The sequence below is a fragment of the Temnothorax americanus genome, unplaced genomic scaffold, assembly GCF_048541705.1.
Source record: "Temnothorax americanus isolate GAGA-0224 unplaced genomic scaffold, ASM4854170v1 Scaffold16, whole genome shotgun sequence".
Classification (NCBI taxonomy): Eukaryota; Metazoa; Arthropoda; class Insecta; order Hymenoptera; family Formicidae; genus Temnothorax; species Temnothorax americanus.
Window position 1 is genome coordinate 2435925 of NW_027509297.1, and position 21553 is coordinate 2457477.

General features: G+C 36.4%; 3 protein-coding genes and 1 long non-coding RNA gene across 5 annotated transcripts in view; 3 read left to right on the top strand and 1 right to left on the bottom strand.

Annotated features, from left to right (window-relative positions):
- LOC143895626 (uncharacterized) overlaps positions 1 to 21553 on the bottom strand; it is a 127131-nt gene that overhangs the window by 15895 nt on the left and 89683 nt on the right. The gene's annotated exons all lie outside the window — the stretch shown is intronic.
- Scat (VPS54 subunit of GARP complex scat) lies at positions 971 to 7846 on the top strand. The gene is made up of 13 exons (XM_077402885.1): positions 971 to 1461; positions 1726 to 2104; positions 2226 to 2328; positions 2735 to 2898; positions 3116 to 3315; positions 3732 to 3917; positions 4066 to 4192; positions 4299 to 4553; positions 4878 to 5303; positions 5407 to 5687; positions 5748 to 5965; positions 6091 to 6307; positions 6374 to 7846. The coding sequence occupies exons 1-13, from the start codon at positions 1364 to 1366 to the stop codon at positions 6633 to 6635; spliced, it is 2916 nt and encodes a 971-aa protein (XP_077259011.1). The 5' UTR covers positions 971 to 1363; the 3' UTR covers positions 6636 to 7846.
- Positions 8163 to 11152, top strand: LOC143895621 (cytoplasmic dynein 2 light intermediate chain 1). Its single transcript, XM_077402922.1, has 7 exons — positions 8163 to 8653; positions 8996 to 9113; positions 9183 to 9284; positions 9571 to 9897; positions 10243 to 10400; positions 10562 to 10805; positions 10930 to 11152. The coding sequence occupies exons 1-7, from the start codon at positions 8637 to 8639 to the stop codon at positions 10999 to 11001; spliced, it is 1038 nt and encodes a 345-aa protein (XP_077259048.1). The 5' UTR covers positions 8163 to 8636; the 3' UTR covers positions 11002 to 11152.
- Numb (NUMB endocytic adaptor protein) overlaps positions 12243 to 21553 on the top strand; it is a 71578-nt gene continuing 62267 nt past the window's right edge. Inside the window, exon 1 of the mRNA XM_077402889.1 lies at positions 12243 to 12852. The gene's annotated coding sequence lies outside the window, so the exon portion shown is untranslated. The remainder of the gene's footprint in view (positions 12853 to 21553) is intronic.

Sequence of the window (21553 nt, forward strand, 5' to 3'; positions counted from 1 at the left end):
TTAATGAAAATAAAAAAAATGCTTGGCGCCCGAATTAAGATTTTGCGCGCTCTCTCGTCTTAATAAACGGAAATAAATTGCCAAAGGGCGCGTTCAGCAGATCAAACCGCTGAGTAGCAGTCGAACGTGATTGGCTCTTACTTTTAGAACCAACCACGCAACGCAAGGTGTTGATAAGACGAACTCAACAGTTGTGCTGAACGCGGCCAATAATAAAAGTGAGCAATTCTAACGGAGTAGAGCTCGGCCTAAAAAGTGATTTTTGAATCATCTATCTATCACAAGTTGTCGGGATATAAAAGCGAGATTCCCGAGTTTAGAGTCGTCTTTAAGGTGATCCTAAAGCTGTCTGTAATACCTACACTTGTTTTTAACAATATTTGCTTCGTATAAAAATTCTACAACTTGATGTTACAAAATGAGGGTGCAGTAATATACTACGTTTACGCGAGCGTTACTTCCTGTAGTAACTTACGATAATTTACTCCGCGTAAACGAGTGAATTATAGCAAAAGTTACTACAGAAGTAACGTTCGCGTAAACGTGTAGTAATAGAGTTGTATATGTATGTTTTAATTGAATAAGTAAAAGTACTCTATTTTTTATAAAACTGACTAAAAAATTTTATTCGGAAATCATGCTGAGATATCAGAAAAAAAAAATGAAAGCGCGCAAATTCTGCTCTTACAAAAAAGTTACAAGTCGATTGGCTATCGCATGGCTTTTGACCAATCAACTTGCAACGTTTCTGTAAGAACAGAATTTCCGCGCGTTTCTCTTGCGAATGAAAATTCAAGAATCGAGCCCACTACTAGGGGATCGGGAGCCAACCAACTGAAGAAGAAGAATATCTATCTATATATACTATCTATGATTTCAGTCTGCGCGTGACCGCACTATCTATCGCTGGTAGTGGTGATCGTTGGTGACGCGTGCTTATAAGTTAATTAGAAAAGTCACTCATAATGCGAAACGTGAATTATGAGTCATCAACTGTGCTGCGCAAGGCATTGAAACAGATGACGCGCTGACACACTCTGGACACGCATTGTTTATAAATAAATTTCATTTTAGCGATGGAAATCATCATATGCGAAACGGTAGTTAGTAACCTTCGCCACGCCGGCTGTCTCGTTTCTGAGTTGGCCAACGTGTGTATCGTAAAACGTGTTTTTTCGTAAAGCGAGGACGTGTGTCGTGTGTCGTGTGTCGTGTGTCGTGTCGTGTAATCGCTCAAGTGGTCGTGCGCGTTCAAAGTCGGAGGACCCCGGACCCGGACTCCGGACGGCGAAATAGTGCTGCGAAACGACGCCGCGATGGTGAGCTGAGGTGGCAGTCACAAAGTCACAAGGCTCGAGGGGCAATGGCGAAAGTCGCGAGAGGGTCCGAGACGGTGCCCACAGTTTTATTATGCGAACATTGCACTAATCAGACGTTCAAGCAAGTTCCAGACTTCGTTAGGTGGGTCCATCTGCTTAACGTCGATCAGTCACGATATCTCGTTTTGTTCGACGATTCATCTCAAGACAGCACTTTTTTAATAGTCTATCCGCTCTGGAGATATATCCTCAAGTGACACAAGCATTTATGTGCTCTCAACAACGATGTTAAAAATGCTTTAGAAAAACGATATTAGTAAAGCGCTTTAGAAGCGGCATGCTGTCTTAATAAGTATAGTTTATTATTAATATATGACGCGGTGTATTATTTTACAATTTGTTTTAGGCACTTGAGAGATCAACATTGTTCCAGAGAAGGTGGATCTTTCGTATGCCTCTACGGTTATAATGGGGTATGCACCAGTCTTCCCGTGGAAGGTGTTTCTGACAAGGATTATATAGCGCACGCCACGAAGCACGCAGTTATGCAACAGCAGCGAAAGAGCAATGGCCAGTTATCGGAGGCGGGCTCGTCGTGGACCGTGTATTCCGCCGCGCAAAATCTACCTGCTGTCCTAAACGATCCGTTTAAAGGGAAACAGAGTAACTTTCTCACTCGCACTTGGGGAGATGGATTCGTGGAGAAAGTGGACATTCCGAAGAGCCCGTATCTTCCTGAGGTCACGATGCAACATTTTGAAATGTATCTGAAAAAAATTGCGAGGGTAATTATTCGTGTAATATATCTAATATATAACATTTCCTTAATAATAAATATTGTTCTTAATAATTTACAATACATTTACTGTTTTAGCAATAGTTTGTATTTTATATTTGTTCTTCCAGAGATATCGGAAACATTCGCGTATGAATTTGAACGCCAACAGGCCAGCTACTCCGAATGAATTGCTTCAAAATTTCCCTAACCTTAAAAAAGTGAAATCATTGGGTAAGATTTTCTAATATTTATATTATAAATTGTAAAAGGTACTGAAGAATATATATACAATTTAGTAATAGGAATACATCTTAAAATAAATATAAAAGAAGAGCTTGCCTCTGCACAAAATAAGATTAAATTCTATTTCACGTGCGACATATTTTACTTTTTAAGGACAAATATTTTAATAATTAAATAATTAAAGAATTAATTACCTTTATATTATATATTTATTAATTTAGAATTTAATTAAATTTAATAAAAAAATCAAATTTAATTTTATATTAAATTTTGATTGATATATAGTGTCAACTATATACATAAACTTACAGCTGATTTTTTCAATTTGTTTTCAGTTACAAAAACAATATAATTTTTTGCCACTAAAAACTGTAACTGTTTTCTTTTGCTTCAGATCGGCTGCAGTTTGATTTAGCTAGCATTCCAAAGATCTTCTTAGTTCCAAACTTAGATCTTTCACAAAAAGATAACTTTGATGCTGTGTTTCCGTTTGCGAAAGATGGTCTCTTAACTGAAGATTGCAATATTGTTATGCACGTGAAGCAAATGCAAGAGAAGGTATGAATAAATATTATAAATGAAAGAAAGCGCAAAAAAAGAATACACACGCGGAGGTTTACAAATCTTGCTACTGACATTGTATCATTCGATCTAAATATTTTTTTATATTATAAAATAAATAAAAATAATTGTATAATGCGTAAACGTAGGTAAAATTAAGGTTCCGAGGTTTTAATATTGGTTGCTAAATTATACAAAATATGTTGCTACACAGCTCAGTCACTACCTGGACGTTGTGGAAGTTCGAATAGCGGAGCAAGTCGCGTCGAAATCTCAAGCTTTTTTCCATGCAATGACATCTCATGATGTGCTTATGGAACAACTCACTCAAACTATTACGGTTTTAAAAGCACTTAGGAAAAATATTCATCAAGTCGATAAGCATCTAGTCAAGGATTCTTTAGAAATTTTACGGTAAGTTTGTACATGACATACAAATCATTTATTTAAAAGGTACACTACACTAGTGCTTCTTATAGAAACGTAAAAGTTAAGGCGAAATAGGAACATAAATTGATAATCATATTCATCTTAGCTTCATGTTGTTGCATCTGCGCTGAAAATACAAGCTATCACATTTGCATTAAATTGGAAACGAAAATGACTAATTCACCATTTTTATTACCTAATTGTTATTAAAAGATTATTATGAAGTATTCTGTCTTAGATAAGTATTTAAAATCTTTTATTTACCCGCGTGTACGAAACACAATAACTAATCATCGATATAACAATTTAGAGTTTGTTCAGGATTTTTCGATCCGGCGCGCGAATGTAATAACGATACGTGTATTTAAAAAATTAGCTTGAAATTTGCTCTTTCTGTTTAGGTTGGAACGTGCTAGGTCTAATAGATTATTGGTTCAAGAAAAATTGAAACTCATGGCAACTGTACATCAGAGTCAACCTATGATACAATTATTGTTGTCTACGCCAGATTATGTCGCGGCATTAGATCTTATTTCTACGACGCAAGAAATTCTCTTGCAGGAACTGAACGGAATACATAGCTTTAGGTAAATAGAAATTCTAAAGAATCTATTTTCATGATTTATTATTCGCTTGTAATTTTTATTTATTTATTATTTTTATTAATAAATATATTGCAAACAGATAAATTGATCATTAAAACATTCACAATTATTATATGTTTATATTACTTAGACATTTAAGTTCTCAACTAACCGAGATGGAGAAGCTTGTGGACAAGATGTTATCGACCGAGTTTCAAAGATACGCAACGGCGGATCTCAATAGACCGTTAGGTGACGAGAATACCGTCTTAGACGGCGTAAGTACGCAGACAATGTTGTATCGCATTGTATCCCTAGCCCGTAGCGAACGAACCTCTATACATCTCTTCCCAGTGAGATTATTTGTACGTCCTCAACAAACAGGATAAACTGGTCTCCATCATTTCTGGTCTACTACGTCAGAAACATTTCCAATTCGTGGACACGTACAAAGAGGAAGCCGTGACCACTATAAGAGCCTTAACGAAGCAACGGGTGATAGAGGCTCTGGCGGCGAGTGATTGTTGTAGCGATCAGCAAGCGGCAGCGCTCGAAGTTGGCGGTCTCTCCTTGACGGAAAGATTAACTTTGCTCCACAACACTATACAGTCTTTCACATTCCTTCTATTACGAGTTAAGGTATATAATATTTAATAATGCATTTTATATGTTTTTTTATATCTCATCTGCTTTATACTATTTATTATTATATAATATTATACTACAGATTTAGTTTTCAATATTAAATATCTTGGTAATTGAGCATCAAAAAATTAATACTAAAGTTTTTAAAATTAACTACAAATATATAAAATCTTTTTTTTTATAATTCCGATTATCAATGTTTCGAGATTGTAATAATCGCTATTAGTTTTTAAATTGTGTCTTTGTGGGACACTTACACAATTAGTAACAACATGGAGCATTTGATGTATACATAAAATAATTAAATACTCTTATTAGGCAGTTCATGATGTAATGAGAGACACCGCGGACTTATCAGCGGGACGTTTATGTGACGGCTCGTTTGACGAATCAGTACCTGATCGATTACTGACCCGAGAGGAGCATTCGCGAGTGATCACTAAACTCAGTGACATGATCACCTCTGTATGTGATTATTGCCACGAGCGAATGGGAAATCTACTTTCAGCTGGGACGAATGAAAAGGACAAATTCCACAACGATAAGGACAAGATAATTGGTGATGTTTCGCTGAATAAATTAGAAGACAAAGAATGTCAAACGTGGAACGATAAGAGCTCTTGGTTGAGCGAGAGAGCAACGGCCGCTCAAGTTTGCCAATTAGCCAATATGGTCGAAGAATTCACATACGCTTGCGAGAAACTTTGCGGCAAACAGTGTACCGCGTTACGATCGGCATTTAAGGTAATGGTCGTTTGTTCAAATTACATCATTTAAAATTTATTTGTCCGTTGTCACAGATGGAATGACTCTTCTGTCAGTGTATAATTTATGATGTTTTTTATAGGCACAAGCAAGTAAATTTGTACAACGCTTTCATAATGAACGCAAAACTAAGTTGACGTTACTATTGGAATCTGAAAGATGGAAACAAGCTGACGTACCATTAGAGTTCCAATCATTAGTAACATATGTGTATGAAAAAAAATGTTTTCCGCTTAAGATATCCACATGCGCGGATGACATAAAGAATGAGAGCGTGGAAAATTTTATCATGGTTGGCGATGAAAAATTCGCCGTTGTTGGAACTGCTCTGATGCTTATGCAGATGATACACGAGTACTGCAGGTAAAGCCAGATTACAAAGCGTTGCTCGTAAGTCTTGCATAATATATGATTTCTTTTTAGGACTGGTAGTGAGTTAGTTGCCTTGTCTGGAACTATTGGGAGACAACTAGCCGAATTATTAAGACACTACAATTCTCGATGTTGTCAACTAGTTCTGGGTGCGGGCGCAATGCAAGTTGCGGGCTTAAAAACCATCACAAGTACGATCCTCGTATTGGCAGCGCGAAGTCTTAAACTCATATTGTGGTTTATGCCTTTTGTCAAGGCACACTTTCAAGGTGATTTAACATGCCGAATCCTTACGTTAAATATAATTTTAAAATACATAAAGTTTAACAACAAATGCAACGTTAAATGTGTAAAGATTCACTTAATATTTTATATATATGTACTTACTGTTCAGCACTCACGGAACAAAATCCAAGTCGAGGACTCATTGGCACATCTGGTATCAGTGGAGGTGTAGCTTTATTAGATAGTGTCGAAAGAGATATTCGTGCGCATGTTCGTGAAATTGAAGGAAAAATTCTCACTATCGTAGACAATTTGTTAGGCGCACAAATATCCAAATGGACAGCAAGACCTCCAGTGCCATCCAAATCTTTCAGAAATATCTCTAGGTAAGTGTTATGATACCGATTATGATTTCTAATATCCGTTTTTTTAAATCTCATTTTTATTTACAGTTATCTAATGAAGCTTCACGAAGCCGTCTCTGGAATTTTGCCTACTGTCGAAGTACAATCTCTTTACCGTACGGTAAATTCATCATTCAAGGAGAAACTTAGAGAGCAACTGGTTAAGATGAATATAGTGAACAATGGTGGTCCGCAACATGGCGTGGTTACGTCGGAACTTACATTTTATCTCGAAGCCTTAAGAAAATTAAAAGTTCTACCGAGCGAAGAGTTAAATGACAATTGGATGAGTGACATATGGACTAGATAACATGCAGAGCGAGTGATATACTGCATTATAGAAGCAATGAAATATTATAGAAAGAGGTGACTAGAAAAAAAATCTGTGCATTCGTCTTCCTTTGTATTACTCATTATATCCGAAATATGCAACATATGATAACAATGTTCATCAATTATCTGATGGATTTCGCGAAAGAGATATTACTTGCATTGAATTTTGAACATTATGAGCTACTTTAAATAATTATTGATAAACTAGCAGATTTGCTGGCATAGTTTTGTTGGTTTGATGTGAGGAGAAACAGTAAGCAATTTGTTTTTACAAAATGGATATTCAGTATCAAAGAAAGAATTTGACAAACGCTAATCTCATAGCTCGTATTGACTTCGTATTGATTCAAACAACATTAATTTGTTTAATGAGTATTATTGTATGTTTAAAACTATAGTTTCGTAGATGAGTTAAGTAATCTATTATATGTTTACCTCCCTTCCAAGTACTTTTACTGACCATAGTGTTCAAACAAAATTGCTGTAGAGTGTGTATATATATGTATAATATAGTATATATACACACACAAACTATCATAGATATATTCATAAGAATTTTGAGAGAATATTATTTCCCAGAATAAGTATAAACAAAAAAATAGCAGAGAGAAACAGCATCTATTTATTTGTAATTTAACGTTAAATTTTGCAGACATTTCGGTAACAGGACCAAAAACAATGGTGGTAACTTATAAGTTGTTTGTATGATATTGTATTTACTGTGTGTGCAGTCGGTATTTTTGAAGTTATATGTTTCTTTATAATTCATTTTTTCATGCTAAAAGTTTCACATCAGTAATTAGATTTAACCAAATTGTGCGGCATACGGTGTACATAAAAATTAAACTAAAAAATATGAAAAGTGCTTCAATTCTATTATGCAATTCAATTGTGCATTATAATTAACTAAAAAGTAGCGATGTACGGTCCGCGCCTAAGAAAAATTATAACAAAAATGTATGCGCTATTCGTCATTCTAAGTTTTGTAGGAAAAAAAATGTTTAATGACACTAATATTTTTTTGTTATTTATAATAACATGCGACTTTTGTGTAATTGATAGTTCGTTAATTATATATGGAAGACAATGTGTTTTCCTAATTGTGAAAAAATTTTTTCTACTATTTTAGACTACTATTTTAGAAACTATGCACTCGCATGTAATAATTTATTAAAACGTTGAATCTTATTGCGGATTGTGTAAGATGCATTCCATTCCTGATTTTATCTAGTCCAAGTTGTACATAATGTATGCAACAAAGATACAAATAATAATTGATTTAATTTATGAATAAATTTGTGAACGCGCGTTATGCGTTATGATCCGGCGAAGACGTATTAGCATATTATAAAACTCTGAAAACGTTTATTATATCAAAAAGAAATCGACACTATGAATGAAAGTGTTCAGAGCTGATTATTACAAAGACATACTTGATAGATTTCTTTACCAAGACTGATGATTTTCCGTTAGATCATCGCGCATATAATTAAAGCGTTACACAGAAGAGCGATTAATGTAGATATAAATTATTATATCTTGTACTATCGTGCATAATGTATTCTAAACGTTAACGTACAAAATTAATAACACTGCAACTGGAAAAACGGTATAATATTATTTACATTTTACTTAAATAAATGTCCTAAAATGCCTATCAAATTTTGTAATCCAAGATTGGATATTAATAGGAACTAATTATTTTTCGCGCTCATCTCTATACAGCTATATATCGAAAACAGACTGTGCTCTGTTGCACTATACATTAGCTCTTACGCATATTACGAACTTATACATTTATCTATAGTAATTTACAAATTTATGTCAAACGGGAGTGGTCAGTGGTCTTCTCAAACGATCGCTTACCCTCGTTTCCATGGTAATGAAAAGTAAAACATATCCATAACCTGAAGAAACATGGAGTCGTGCGAATAGAACTACAGTCGTCAATATCATTCTTTATTCTGTTTTAAAAACAATGTCTGCAGAAAATCGGTGATTAATTTATATAGATATTAAAAATTTGTTATAGCTTTATAAAAAAAAATATGTATTATTATAATATATTATTAAATAATTATAATCTCAAGCCATTAATGAGTAATATTTATAAAAATACTTTTTATCGTATTTAGTATTACTCATTTTGCAATGATTGCAATTGATAAATAAATGATTTAAAAAAAAACTCTATCCGTATAATTATTTAATACAAATATAAAATTCAGTAACTTTGTAATTATATACCTTTTTTATTTACATAAATATATTTAATGGTAGCTAACGTCACATGTTTTTAACATTATAAAACCAGCTACGATAGAATTAACTTTCTAGTGAGGAGTCTATGCGAGAAACTGCATTACGGCTCGCTGTAGAAGAAGAGAACAGACGAAAGACTGATCTAAATGAAACTCACGAACGATCCATTATTATCCTTGGCAGCAAGGGAGTTGTAAGTGATGAAATTAGAAGGTACTGCATTATACCGTGACGTACTTTGCATTTTCAATTGCACTTCTAGGGTAAAACAACAATGGTGTATCGATTTCTTGAAAAAGACGAGAGACCAAAACCGACTATAGCGATGGATTATTCATTTGGCCGCAAAAGTGTGAAAAGTTTAGTAAGTGACAAACATAGCAACTATATTCATCTTTCTACGAGAATATATTCATAACCGATAGATTTTTGTTGCTTTACACTGAAGAATCAGAAACACATATTAGTTTTAAATTTTACATATAACAGTGAAGTTAATTATTAGCATATAAATAATAAATGTGAAATAATAAAATAATTATAACGTTAATATTTTCATTAAATTTATCAAAATTTTTGTTAATCTATTATTATTATTTTGTTAATCTATATATTCTTAAATTAAATTTCTAAATAGTATGCTGCTGCAGGTAAAAAATATAGTGCACGTGTGGGAAGTGGGTCACTTGGCTTCTTCTTTGGTGTCTGTCGCAATGACGGGATCCACATTAACACATTCCCCTCATCACACCGTGTCATTAATAATGCTAGATTTATCGCGACCAGAGGAATTATGGTCGTCCTTTGAGGAGGCCCTTTCCGTAATACGAAATGGTTTGAAAATGAGTTACGATTCTGATACAATTGAAAAATTACGGGATAAAAGGGCAACAGATAGAAAAAGGGAATTGGAACGTGGGGTCGACCCGTTTTTAATGAAGTTATGCATCATAGGTGGACGATATGATGAATTTAAGGTATTTAATACACGTATAATTCATATACATATACGCATTATACATATTGCAAAGAGAGCGATCGAGAGATGATGCATATTTCTTCTGCGTGTAGTAAAGATAAAATTAACAAATGCTGCAGTGAATTGAATTTCAAGATGTTAATTATTGTGAAATCAGTAAAATTATTAAAAGTTAAATTATTTTAACAAGTTAAGTTTTAAAAGTGTATAAACTATTAACATTGTTTCTCAGCAAACTTTGAAAGACAATAATTCGATAAATAATAATTTTTATATTTTGAAGAATAAATTTATTTCAGTTATTATCTATTTTTTTCTGTGTATTATCTTGTGTGTAATATAGGAATTTGATTCGAGTAAAAAAGAATTCATTGGAAAAATACTGAGAGCGATAGCTCATAATCTAGGTGCAAGTCTTTATTACTACTCCTCTAAAGATAAATTTCTCATACGACGACTCAAAGATCTATTATCTCATTATGGATTTGGTTCTCCACTTACGTAAGTTCTTCGATGAAATTTCGCGCGTATAACACGTACAATTTATATATATTAATATACATTTTTTTTAACGTTGATCAAGAGCTCGTTTACATCCTACAAATTATATATTTGCGATTAATTTTCCGACACTCTGTTTTTATGCCGAATGAAATGCAAAGGGAGGACAAGTGTACGGATTATGAGAAACCGTTAATGATGCCGGCGGGCATGGATTCCTTCGGACGGATCGATTTACAATTCCCCCAAACGAGACCATCGGCAATTTTAGACACTATCAAACAGATCTACGTCTCGCGTATACCGCAAGTGTCGAGGAACGATGAAAGCACTTTGGAGGATCCCAGTAACGACCCTAACTTTAACGAGCCTATTATCGATAGACTCAGAATGCAGCGGGAAGAGGTATGTAATGTTTGCTCAATGGTCATTATCTTTGTTTAACAGTTAATAAATGTTAGCTTGTTTAGAAGATTATAGTTAATTATAGGCGTTACGTAAGTAAACTAAATCGATTATTTTCTCGCAGGAGATCAGCGTGCTGTTGAATGATATGATGGAAGGCCGTATGCCGAAAATTCCTGTGCCCGATCCACTTTAGAAAGCACATCATATATTTTCTTTATGTGTACCCATTGCGATATTGAAGCAGTAAACGAAAATAGAGAATTTATCTGGCAATTTATATCGTATTCTACTTTAAGCTATAATATAATAAGCTAAATACAGAATTGCATCATAAATAATAAAGAATAATTATAAGTTACAATAATCAAGAATTATAACAATAAAGAACTATTTTATGCATTAATTATTGATAATGGAATGTATTTTTTCCCTAAGATTATAATACATCAAAAAATTGCGGTATTTTCTCCTACATTCCTACAATTAACATAAAGATAAGAAAAATAAACAGTCGTCCTAGCTTTGTTTCTCGAGAGCAAGATAATTTGAAAGAAAAGACTTCTAATAATAATACTTTTTTCCCTTAAAACGAGCAAAAAAGAGAGAAATAATAAATATATAAAGATAAGATTAATAAAGTTTGTTATTTTATTACCAAAGAGACGTTTTGAAAGCATTTATAAAAAGAGAAGTATAGCTCGAGAAGCTTCTTTTAGATGTTGAATTTTCACACACATTCTTGAAACTGTTTTATACAGGAATAAAAGAGAAGGTTTTTTACAGGACGTAGAGAAGAGAAACTGTGTGGGAAGAAATCCTCCATTTTAACTTAATATTCCTCCGAAAGAAAATTAACACGTTTTAGAAATCTTTCTTTCCTCCCCAGATCCTCTATCTCTTTCTATTGCTCTTTCGGCTAGATTAACTTTCATTCTTAATATTCCGATCGAACATTATTCTCAAGAAATTATTCCATAACATAATTAATATTTTACAAACAACTCAGGGTACTCTAGAAATTTATTTCACTCCTGCCTCGCTCGCGCTCTCCTTTCATCGTGGTGTCCCTAAAACGGCTAAAACCCCCGTCTCTCTCTTTTCCCTCCCACGCACAACACATCGGCCAAGAGGGGGTGGTAGGGAGAAAACGTGCGCGCTCCGCACCCCCGCACCGCCCCCCGCGCAGACGTGACGCGCGCCGCTGCTGATAAGAGGCGCCGCAGCCGCGCCGCATTCGCGTGCGCGCCCCAGCGCGCCCGTCTCGCGAATGGAGGCGCATGCGTATATCCCGCTCCGGTCGCTCACGATACGCGCGGGGGTATCCCGAGCATTTACGAAAACGGGGCTCCGGCTGGGGGGGGAGGGGGGGCTCTCTCGCCACACGGAGGCTCTCCTCGTTTCTTTGCCCCGCCGTTTCCTCAGTGAAAATGCCGCCGCGATAGAGAGCCGCGCGTGCCGTGTGCTCTCCTCGAGCTCTCTGGTCGCGCCCCCTCCCCCCTCGCCACCCGTGACGAGGAGTCCGGCTTGTTTTGTCGCAGATCGCAGGTCGCGGGAGAGAAGCTCGTCACTCGCGGGAGTGACCAACACCGCCAACCCGCTGTCCCGCGCGTTAATTATTACCGCACGGCACACGCGCTGATCAATCGCACGCGCGCGCGTGTCGCCCGCGATTTCGATCTCGTCTCTTTCTTCCCCCTTTTCCTCCTACTCCTCTTCTCCTTCCCCCCGCGCTGTTTCTCATTTCCCACCGCTCTCTATTTTCTCACTTCCGTGCAATCGCCTTCTCGTTTCCTCTCCGCTCTCGTCCGTCTGATGCCCTTATCGTTCGCCCTCCTTCCGTCTTATCCCCCCCCCCACCCCCCGTTTCTCACTGTTTAACGCGCGGCACGCACCGCGAGAGTAGACGGTCCGGGCGGTCGTCAGTGTTGTCACTGGTTTGACAGTCCGCGAGTGTCACTGGGGTCACGGACCGGATCGCTTTTCGCGCCCGCGGACCGTGTGTGGATGCCGCTTCCGGAGAACGGCGCACAGGTGTAGTCATCAGGTGAGTTGCGAGACATGTAGCAACTCCGAGAGCGACAGAGTGAAAGAGAGTGAGAGAGAGAGAGAGAGAGAGAGAGAGAGAGAGAGAGAGAGAGACCGGTCGCGCGATGATTCTCAGCGCTCTTGCGAAAATCGGTGCCAAATGCTGCGCGAATCGTGTGGAGAACGCGCTCGCGCGATTTCACGTCACGCGACCCATTTACCTGCGACGTGCGTCGCGCGATCGTCGTCGTCGTCGTGGCCTCCCCGCGACGCCGCTTGCGCCTTCCTCGCCGTTATCGATTCTGCTATATTACGAACGCGCCCTCCGCGCGCGGATCGCCGCAGGTATCTCGCCGTCTCTTTTTTTCGCCAGCGCGAATCTTGAATCGGCCAGCGTGCACGCGCGTGCACTGATGCTGCACGGCAGTTCGGATCCCGCCGATCGATGACATCTCGGCTACGCACGCGTGCACGTGACATTTACGCGCAGCACGCTCCGGCCACGCGTGCGAGGTCCTTTACCGAGATTACGTACTCGGCCGACTGTACCTTATTCGCATCCGAGTAATAACGTCGACAAAATTCTGCAAGATGTTTCGCCTGAAAAGAAAATCGCTGGTGAAACGGGAAAATTTGTTACGATTGTGATTTTATCAGGAAAGGAAATCGAAGCGGTAATCTTCCTTTTGAAATGTTGTCTAAAACGACGTCTCATCTTCTTTGCGATTCCATTGCCGCAAGCTAAAATACTCTGATAATGCTAATGGAACTTTAGCTCACGTAACTTTCTATATTACTTTGTCCTTTTTTCTGAATTTCTGAATGTATATATCTAGTTTACTGCGTTTGTTTACATGTAAACGTCACTGGTCGAACAATGCCATTATCGTTCGAGCGTTGAATAGCGTTGCATGTCGCGTTCTTAATATTTAATCACCGATTATTGATCGTATCGCTCGATTGAGTACATACTGAGAATGTGTTCGCGTAAAAGAGAATCCTTTCATAAATTCAAGAATTTTCGATCTCTTTCCACTCTTAATACGAAGTTAAATTAATGATAAGTTTAATGATCGGTATGAAAGATACCATTTGACGAATTTTTGACACGCGTGGTTGTTTGGTCATGCGAATACTTTCTCGCACTTTTTGTTCATTTCCATTTAGTTGAGTAAAAATTGTTTCGAAAAGACCGTCTTTTGTTGCACTTTAATTGCAGTGCGATATAAAAAGATAACTTTCTTGAGCATCAGCGGATGCCTAAACGAACGTGCTAAGGTCGCTTAAGACCGGATATTACGTGTTTGCTCTCGCAACGATTTTGGACGCTGAGCCAGGCACCTCTTATGGTCACGCAAGTTTCTGCTCTTTGTCACTCAAATGTTCCGTGCGTTTATGTTGAACATTTTTATTAATTATTTTGAACAATCTGTCTTGATCGATTCGAAGAACCGACAATTCCCATGTAGTCTTTAAAGAGAGACATACCGAGTAAGCAAGAGACTTGAAAAAATGGTAGTTTACATAAGGCAGTTGTACGCCGCGTATCTCAATCGAAACGAGGCAGAAACTCACATGATGAAGCGTTAGTTTATTGTACTCGCTAGAAATGTGTACGTTAATATTATATTTGCGACTTCTTTTACAAATAGCGTTTCTATAAATGGAATGAAATGAAGTTAACTAAAATTAGCGCTAACGGACGGTCTGTCTCGCGTAGAAGAGTTTAGTTGGACGTAAAAATGAGATACGTTCGCGTTTCAGTCATATTGTTTTACAGTCAAACATTTAGGGGCCTATATTCTGTAAACGATAATTAACATCATTATCGTGCTTTGCATAGATATAATGTACCGTAGAAAAGCTGTGCACGAATCACGTAACGATATCATTAACATTTACAGAATAAGCCCCTCGCAGTTACGTAATAAATTAATAACTGATATATCAGATATTTTACTGTATTAAAAAATTTCACTTTACTGTCTCGCAATTTATTGTTAATAGAGGCGAAACATATATACCAATGTATTTGGGGGGGGGGAAAAAAAACGATTTACTGTATAATCACCATATATCCCTAAATATTATACTACTCGTATTCTCTCTCATGCGTCATTGCGAAGCATATAACAAAGTTTGTGCAGCTCGTAGAGGCCGAGGTCATCTTTAATGCCGCACTTTCCGCATAGTTCGTTCGTGGTTAACCTTTCCAACTCGATCGACTGATCTCGAGGGAAACGAGATTCGGGAGGAATTGTCGAATGGAATAGCAATCGTATCTCTTGCGCGACGGCTCACCAGTAGACTCGATCCTGTCTTTTGTTTTCTTTAGTCGATATCAGACTCCGTTTGTGCGGAATATTCCAAATCTTCACGGTGACGCGATCTCAACGGATATCTCTCTTCTCGGTCTTCTCTTCGTAATTTTCCTCCACGCCATTTAGCTGTTAGGTCGTCGCATTTTTATTCAGTCGCGAAACTTTTCGCGATCTTGTCGACCTTGATCTCGCTGCGGGCGACTCGGCGTGTCGCCTGGTATACTTTTAATTCCCGTTTGAAAGCGCATCTCCCTCGCTCCTCTCCGACATCAGCTTCAGCTGCACCTTTTTAAGTCGAAATATTCCAGACCATTTTTTGTTTTTATCTTTCCCACAAATTGTTTTTCATTCAACTAATATATACCAGAACCATTGCTTAGGGTTTTAGTCGTTTTAGATGTTTGGATATATTTATTATAATTATAGCTATTTTATATTTAAGTATATCACTTTTAAAGCTATTTATCGCTTTTCCATCACGTACATTTCACGATTGATCTCAATGTCGCCCGAGAGACCAATCGAAATGAACCTTTCGCTGCTCCTGGCTTCATGTCCTTGTTTTTCTAACGGGGACAGTCCAGGACCCTGGCCTTCATATACCGCGGTGAATTTGATTTCGCGAGGTAGATTATTTCATCCTGACGTCACGTTGCCCGCATGTATATCGTTGCGACGTGAATCGTTTCGGTTCTCTCGTAGACTATCGATCGCAGGTAGAACCGCGCGCCGATGCGACGATGAACGTGTGCAATCCGTGACGTGAGCGGCGAAGTCAACAAAATGCGAGATTGCATATGTAAAGCGGGAACACAAGGGGGAAAATGTGGATACGTACCTGGTGGGACCAGGCCACCAGGTCGCACGCCATTGCGGTATTTTCCTGGACATCAGCTCTTTCGAAGAGCTTTTAGCGATTTTAACCATTAACCTTTTCCGCACGTAACGAATAACAGAGTACTTTGAAATATTTAAATATTTATACCCATGCAATCGATCTGACGAAGACAAAATAATTCGAATTAAGAGAAATACGATTTTATTGCATTTTAGTGATATGTTTGCGCAACGATTAATACATAATTAAAAAGAATAAAGGACCAAGTTGTTACATGATAAAGAGATAATTTGGATTTCCTAAAAACTAAAATAGCTAGGAAATAAATATGTATTACTAATTACATAGGTAAATATTTCAACAGCTTTTTTAATACAATTTGAATTTCTTTAGATGTTTGTTTTACAAAAAGATATTGAAGAAAGCTTTCGCGCCGTTGTGAAAATATATACCACATTACGAACAAATCAGATTAGACTTAGCCAGTGTGTTAGTACAACAAGCTCTTTCACGAAGCAATTTAGGATAAAGAGTAATTATTGGGCTTTTCTGATGTTATTTCCGTGACTTGCAACATTACAGATAATAGCATTGTGTAGAGTACTATAGTAACATTGATTTCGTGATTACATACTATTCTTGCACCTACTCTCTCTCTCTCTCTTTCTCTTTCTCTTTCTCTTTTCTGGGGCAATTGCATCAGCGATAATTATGTCAAAACAATGCATTTTTATATCTATCGCAAATCCTATTTTTAACCGATTACAAAATATTTAGAGCAACTGTATAAAAAAAAGAGTACAGACATTTTTATAATATAGCTTGTGCTTGGCATTATACGAGATTCAAAAATATTTATTTTACTCTTGCAAATAAGATATATTTCAGAAAGCGTTATCTACAAAGAATAGATGATGATAGAAATAAAAAAGATATATAAATTGTTTACATGGCTCAGGTTTTTTGATCATTACTCGCAATGTTGAAATTATTTGTTATAATGAGATCTGCATTTATATTACGTAACTTTTTATATTATAACTTATCACACTTTCGTTGGATCTAAATGCGCTTGTTACGCGCGTCTACCGGGTAATGATGTATTTGCATGCACCTCGAGATAGAGAGTTCGTTCGTGTGCCTTCGTCTGAAACGAAGTCCCGCCGTCATTAAGCAAGATGTCCTCCCACACGCTAAGGAGAGGTGTGCGTGTAATAATTCTCGAGTGTTCAGCCGGCGAGGGAAAGGCATTGGTATAGCCTGTGTCTTACGAAAGAAAGGTTCTTCGAACCTGACCGAAGATGGTAGCAAAGAAAGGCGTTATCTGCCGTCGCATTTGCAAGTTAACAGGCGCATTATTCGCGATGTTGCTTCGCTCAAGGTTGACATTTTATCGTTTGCACACACGCGTTTCTTTTGATTAAATTTTTGGATGTTTTCCAGTGGCAGTTATGATAATCTAATAACGTTAACAATAATTTAAAAAATAATTAAAGATTTTTAAGAAAATTTAAAAAATTAAAAAATTATAAATTTTAATAATATATAGAAATTTGTCAATTTGATATATTAATAATAACAACACGGTGCAATACCAGACATATATATTAATTAAAATATTACTAACGTATATTTTTCAATATTATTAATGTTTTTATTATTATTAGTCTCGTTTTTGTAAATTAATGTAATATTTTTAATTTTTCTAGTGCCATAATATTTACGCAAATTTAATACTGGGACCAAAATTTTATTTATAATAATAAAATTAATTCGTAAGATTATCATTTGCATTTTTATATTAAAAATTATATATATCATTTTGACTTGTAGTTTTGTATAACGAATTGCCAAAGCAAAGTCCCCAGATTTTTCTATAGCGATATTGATTAATGCGCTTCTGCATACGAATTAATATCGCGTCGGCGTTTTCAATGCAGTTGAAGGCACGTTCCGGCACGTGGCGATCAGTACAATTATGTTCCATAACGAAGCAAACGTTCGTTACCCCATGAACAATTGGTTCGTTGTCCTAGGCGAGAGCCGAAGAGCGTGAAGCGCGCCCTTGAAGGGCGCAACGTTGCACGCCGGTCTTTCAACGAAGCGGAGCTGTTGGTTCGCAGCTTTCATCGGAATTAAATTGCAAGATTAAATCGCCGCAGTTGCGGCTGCATTTTTATTTTAACGACCTGCAAGGAGAGCTTTTCTACAAGACTCTGATAGATCTATATTAATTCTACGATATTTTCTTATATACAATATTGGTACTGATAATTTTCTTTAGGAATAATTAAGTTTTTGTTAAAAAGTATAATATTTTCAACTTACAAATATTATTTTTAAACTTATAGCGGTTTTTTTCACAAGTATTGTGTTATAAAATTGCAAGAATTCACCTCACATATAATTAACGTGGAATAAACTACACATTTCAATTATGTGTGTTAAATATCTTAAACATTGTCTGTGATAAGATTAAGGTGGTCTCTATGATAACAGAATTCGTATAGAGTTATTTTGATCACAGAGAGTATCTTTTAATTATAATTTTTACGTCTTTCTATACGATTGCGTGTTTACCAGTTTCGGATTACCGGCCTAATCTTGATAGGCGCCGTTAACTTTATCAGCGATAGAGCACGTACAAAATAAAAGTGTCTCGATACCATGAAAGGAAATCTTTGAATGAAACAGAGCATGATGGCGTAGCAATGTTCCGTATGAAATCACTGTACGCTTGGCTGGAGCCCTTCCTTGGCATCTCAAGTTTACATTTACTTCAGACACTCCCTTTTCCCTGTAATCTAAGTCGGGATATTGCCGGCCGACGACCGAAGAGACTTATTCGATTGTAATCACCATTGACTTTAACTGTCACTGTCAGCATCTCGTCACATATATTTTATTTGCTCACGCTAATAGCTAATATTTATTAAGCAATTGCGATAATTGAGGTATTACGATTGAGAGATGTAATGAGTCATTAATTGGCGTTCCTATACAAATGATTACCCGGAAGCTGAAATAGTCGTCTCATAATGGAACTTGTTTAAAAATGTTCGTATATACATGTATCTGTACGATGTATTTTGAAAAAACATTTTCATATTTTGGAAGAATATCTATGTTACGTGATTGAACTTGATTTTTTCAAAGGTGAGAAACACCTTATCGTTTATATCTTATTCATTTACTCCGTTATCGTTTCATATTATCTTGGCAAGTCACGTTTGCACTACTTCAATACTGCTGTTTTAAGAAAATGTTCATGATATTATCTTTGCAAAGAAGATCGATAGAATAGTTGATTTCAATTACCTAAATTTTTTTTTTTTTTAAGTAATTGACATTTCTGTACAATTTTTGTAGTATTTTTATGTAATATTAATTTTGTAATATTACGTTACTTATTATAATATTATATTATTTATGCTTTTCTATATATACCGAAAAGCTTAAACTTAATATTTAAATTTTTGTAGATGCAGTACACTGAGAAAAAAAATTGTTAATCTCCCAAGAAATATTTAGTCCGATACGTTCAACTAAACATTTTAATTAGTTAACTAAACATTAGTTATTTCAACAATTTATTTAGTTTCTTTAATCAAGAATAAATTAATTTAATTAATGTTTAGTTAACTAACTAAAATGTCTAACAAATTTTTTTTCTCAGTGTAGTAAATTCTTTAAAAACTTTAACAAAAGACTTTAAAAGACTTTAAAAGAAACTAATAAAACGTAATAGATTTCTGTTGTTGAATTAACTAAATTAACTCTTTGGCCATGAGCGCCGACTAATTGTAAGTTGGATGCGGAGCTGTAGCACTCTGTTTAGCCGCGAAACGCAACTGAAAAACGCGAACATTCTTTCGATGAAATAAATGCAGATCAAAAACAATTTCGACATTTCTGCCTCAACGACGAAGTACGAAGGTACAAAAGAGTATAATGGTATTTTGTCACAAAAGAGCCTTTAGAGGGAAGCCACTATAGTGGCGCGCGTATAGTAGCCAGAGGATTAAGTGCGATGAGTATTCTGTATTTTTTTTCTTTCTTTATTTTATTATCGACAATGAGATTATTTTACTTTTTATTTGATCGGCGGACAGAAGCTATCCAGCGAGCAGCCTGCATTTTAGTAGAGTTAATAAATTCTTTTGAAGTCACTTATTTACATACCTGATGCAGTCCCGATATGAGAAAACAGAATGAAATATTTCGCACCGATCCGCCTCGCTGAAACGATGCGCGATAGATACCGTTGTACGCGTGTGCGATAATATCATAGCCACGTTAGTCGCGACGCGATGCAGTATCTCCATGCATGTTTACTCGTGACATTTATTTTCACAGTCGTACTTCCTACGTTACCCGCGTCAAAAGACACAGGTATTCGCGGCACGCTGCAATAATGCAGTATCAGCGTTTCGGTATACGTCGGCTCTCGAAACTCGATAACCCTTCGCGTTATAATGCTCGAAAACACATCGATGACGATATGGATCTAAACCGGATTTAACCGAATCGACACGGTTTTGCCGATGGATATAAGAGTGCTTTTTGACTATACTTATAACTGCTTTCCAAAAATAGCGAATTGATTATTTGACATTTGCATGGTATCGCCGTGCGCGCAGTTAGTATGCGAAAACGTTGCGTGAACGTTTTCCGACGTGAGAAACACTATACATGTTGAACGGGCGTTGCAAACCGAACAATACTTGTCGCAATTTTTGACTGGCTTCGTTATCATTTTCACTGGGGCGAGAATACGGTGAAAGGTGCAGCACCCTTTGTCACCTGATGAGTTTCGCGAAAAATAATACGGACTTCTCCGCGTGTATATGTATCTACGTGATACATTTACGTTCGCTTACGTGTTTACGTAACGAGAAGCATTCTCGCATTGCCGCCTAATCGTAAGAGCGTGACGGTAACCGAGCTACGTGGGGTGACCGCGTCTCTGCCTTTTTCCCTTTTCTCTTCCTGAATGGCCTCGAACATTTCTCGCATAAGTTCATCAAATTGTCGATAAATCAATATCATAGGCCGTTTTATACGCAGCACGAAATACAAAAATTGCTGACATTTTTATTTTAACGGTGAACGTTCTTTTTTTCTGAAACTTTTTATAATCGCGCGGAATGCTTGATGGATATATATACATATCCCTTTCATATGGTTAAATCGTCATGTCTCAGCATATCAAGTTCTAGTGTTGACGCAGCATCGCGCCATACATTCTGTAAACCGAAATCGAATCGGTTTCACTATACTTTTCACCGTACTCCACGATATAGACACATATCGCGCAATTAAGTATAATTGAAGAATAACGTTTGCAAATCTGACTGGTTTTAAACACAAACATTGCGAGGAAAACTAAATAAAAAAAAATTTAGAATAATAAAAAAAGAAAAACTGAGGAAGGGAAAAATTATTTGTTTAAAAACATCATTAATCGAACTAAAAAATATAATTAATATATATATATATATATATATATATATAAATGCTGGGAGATATATAATATATATATATATATATATATATATATA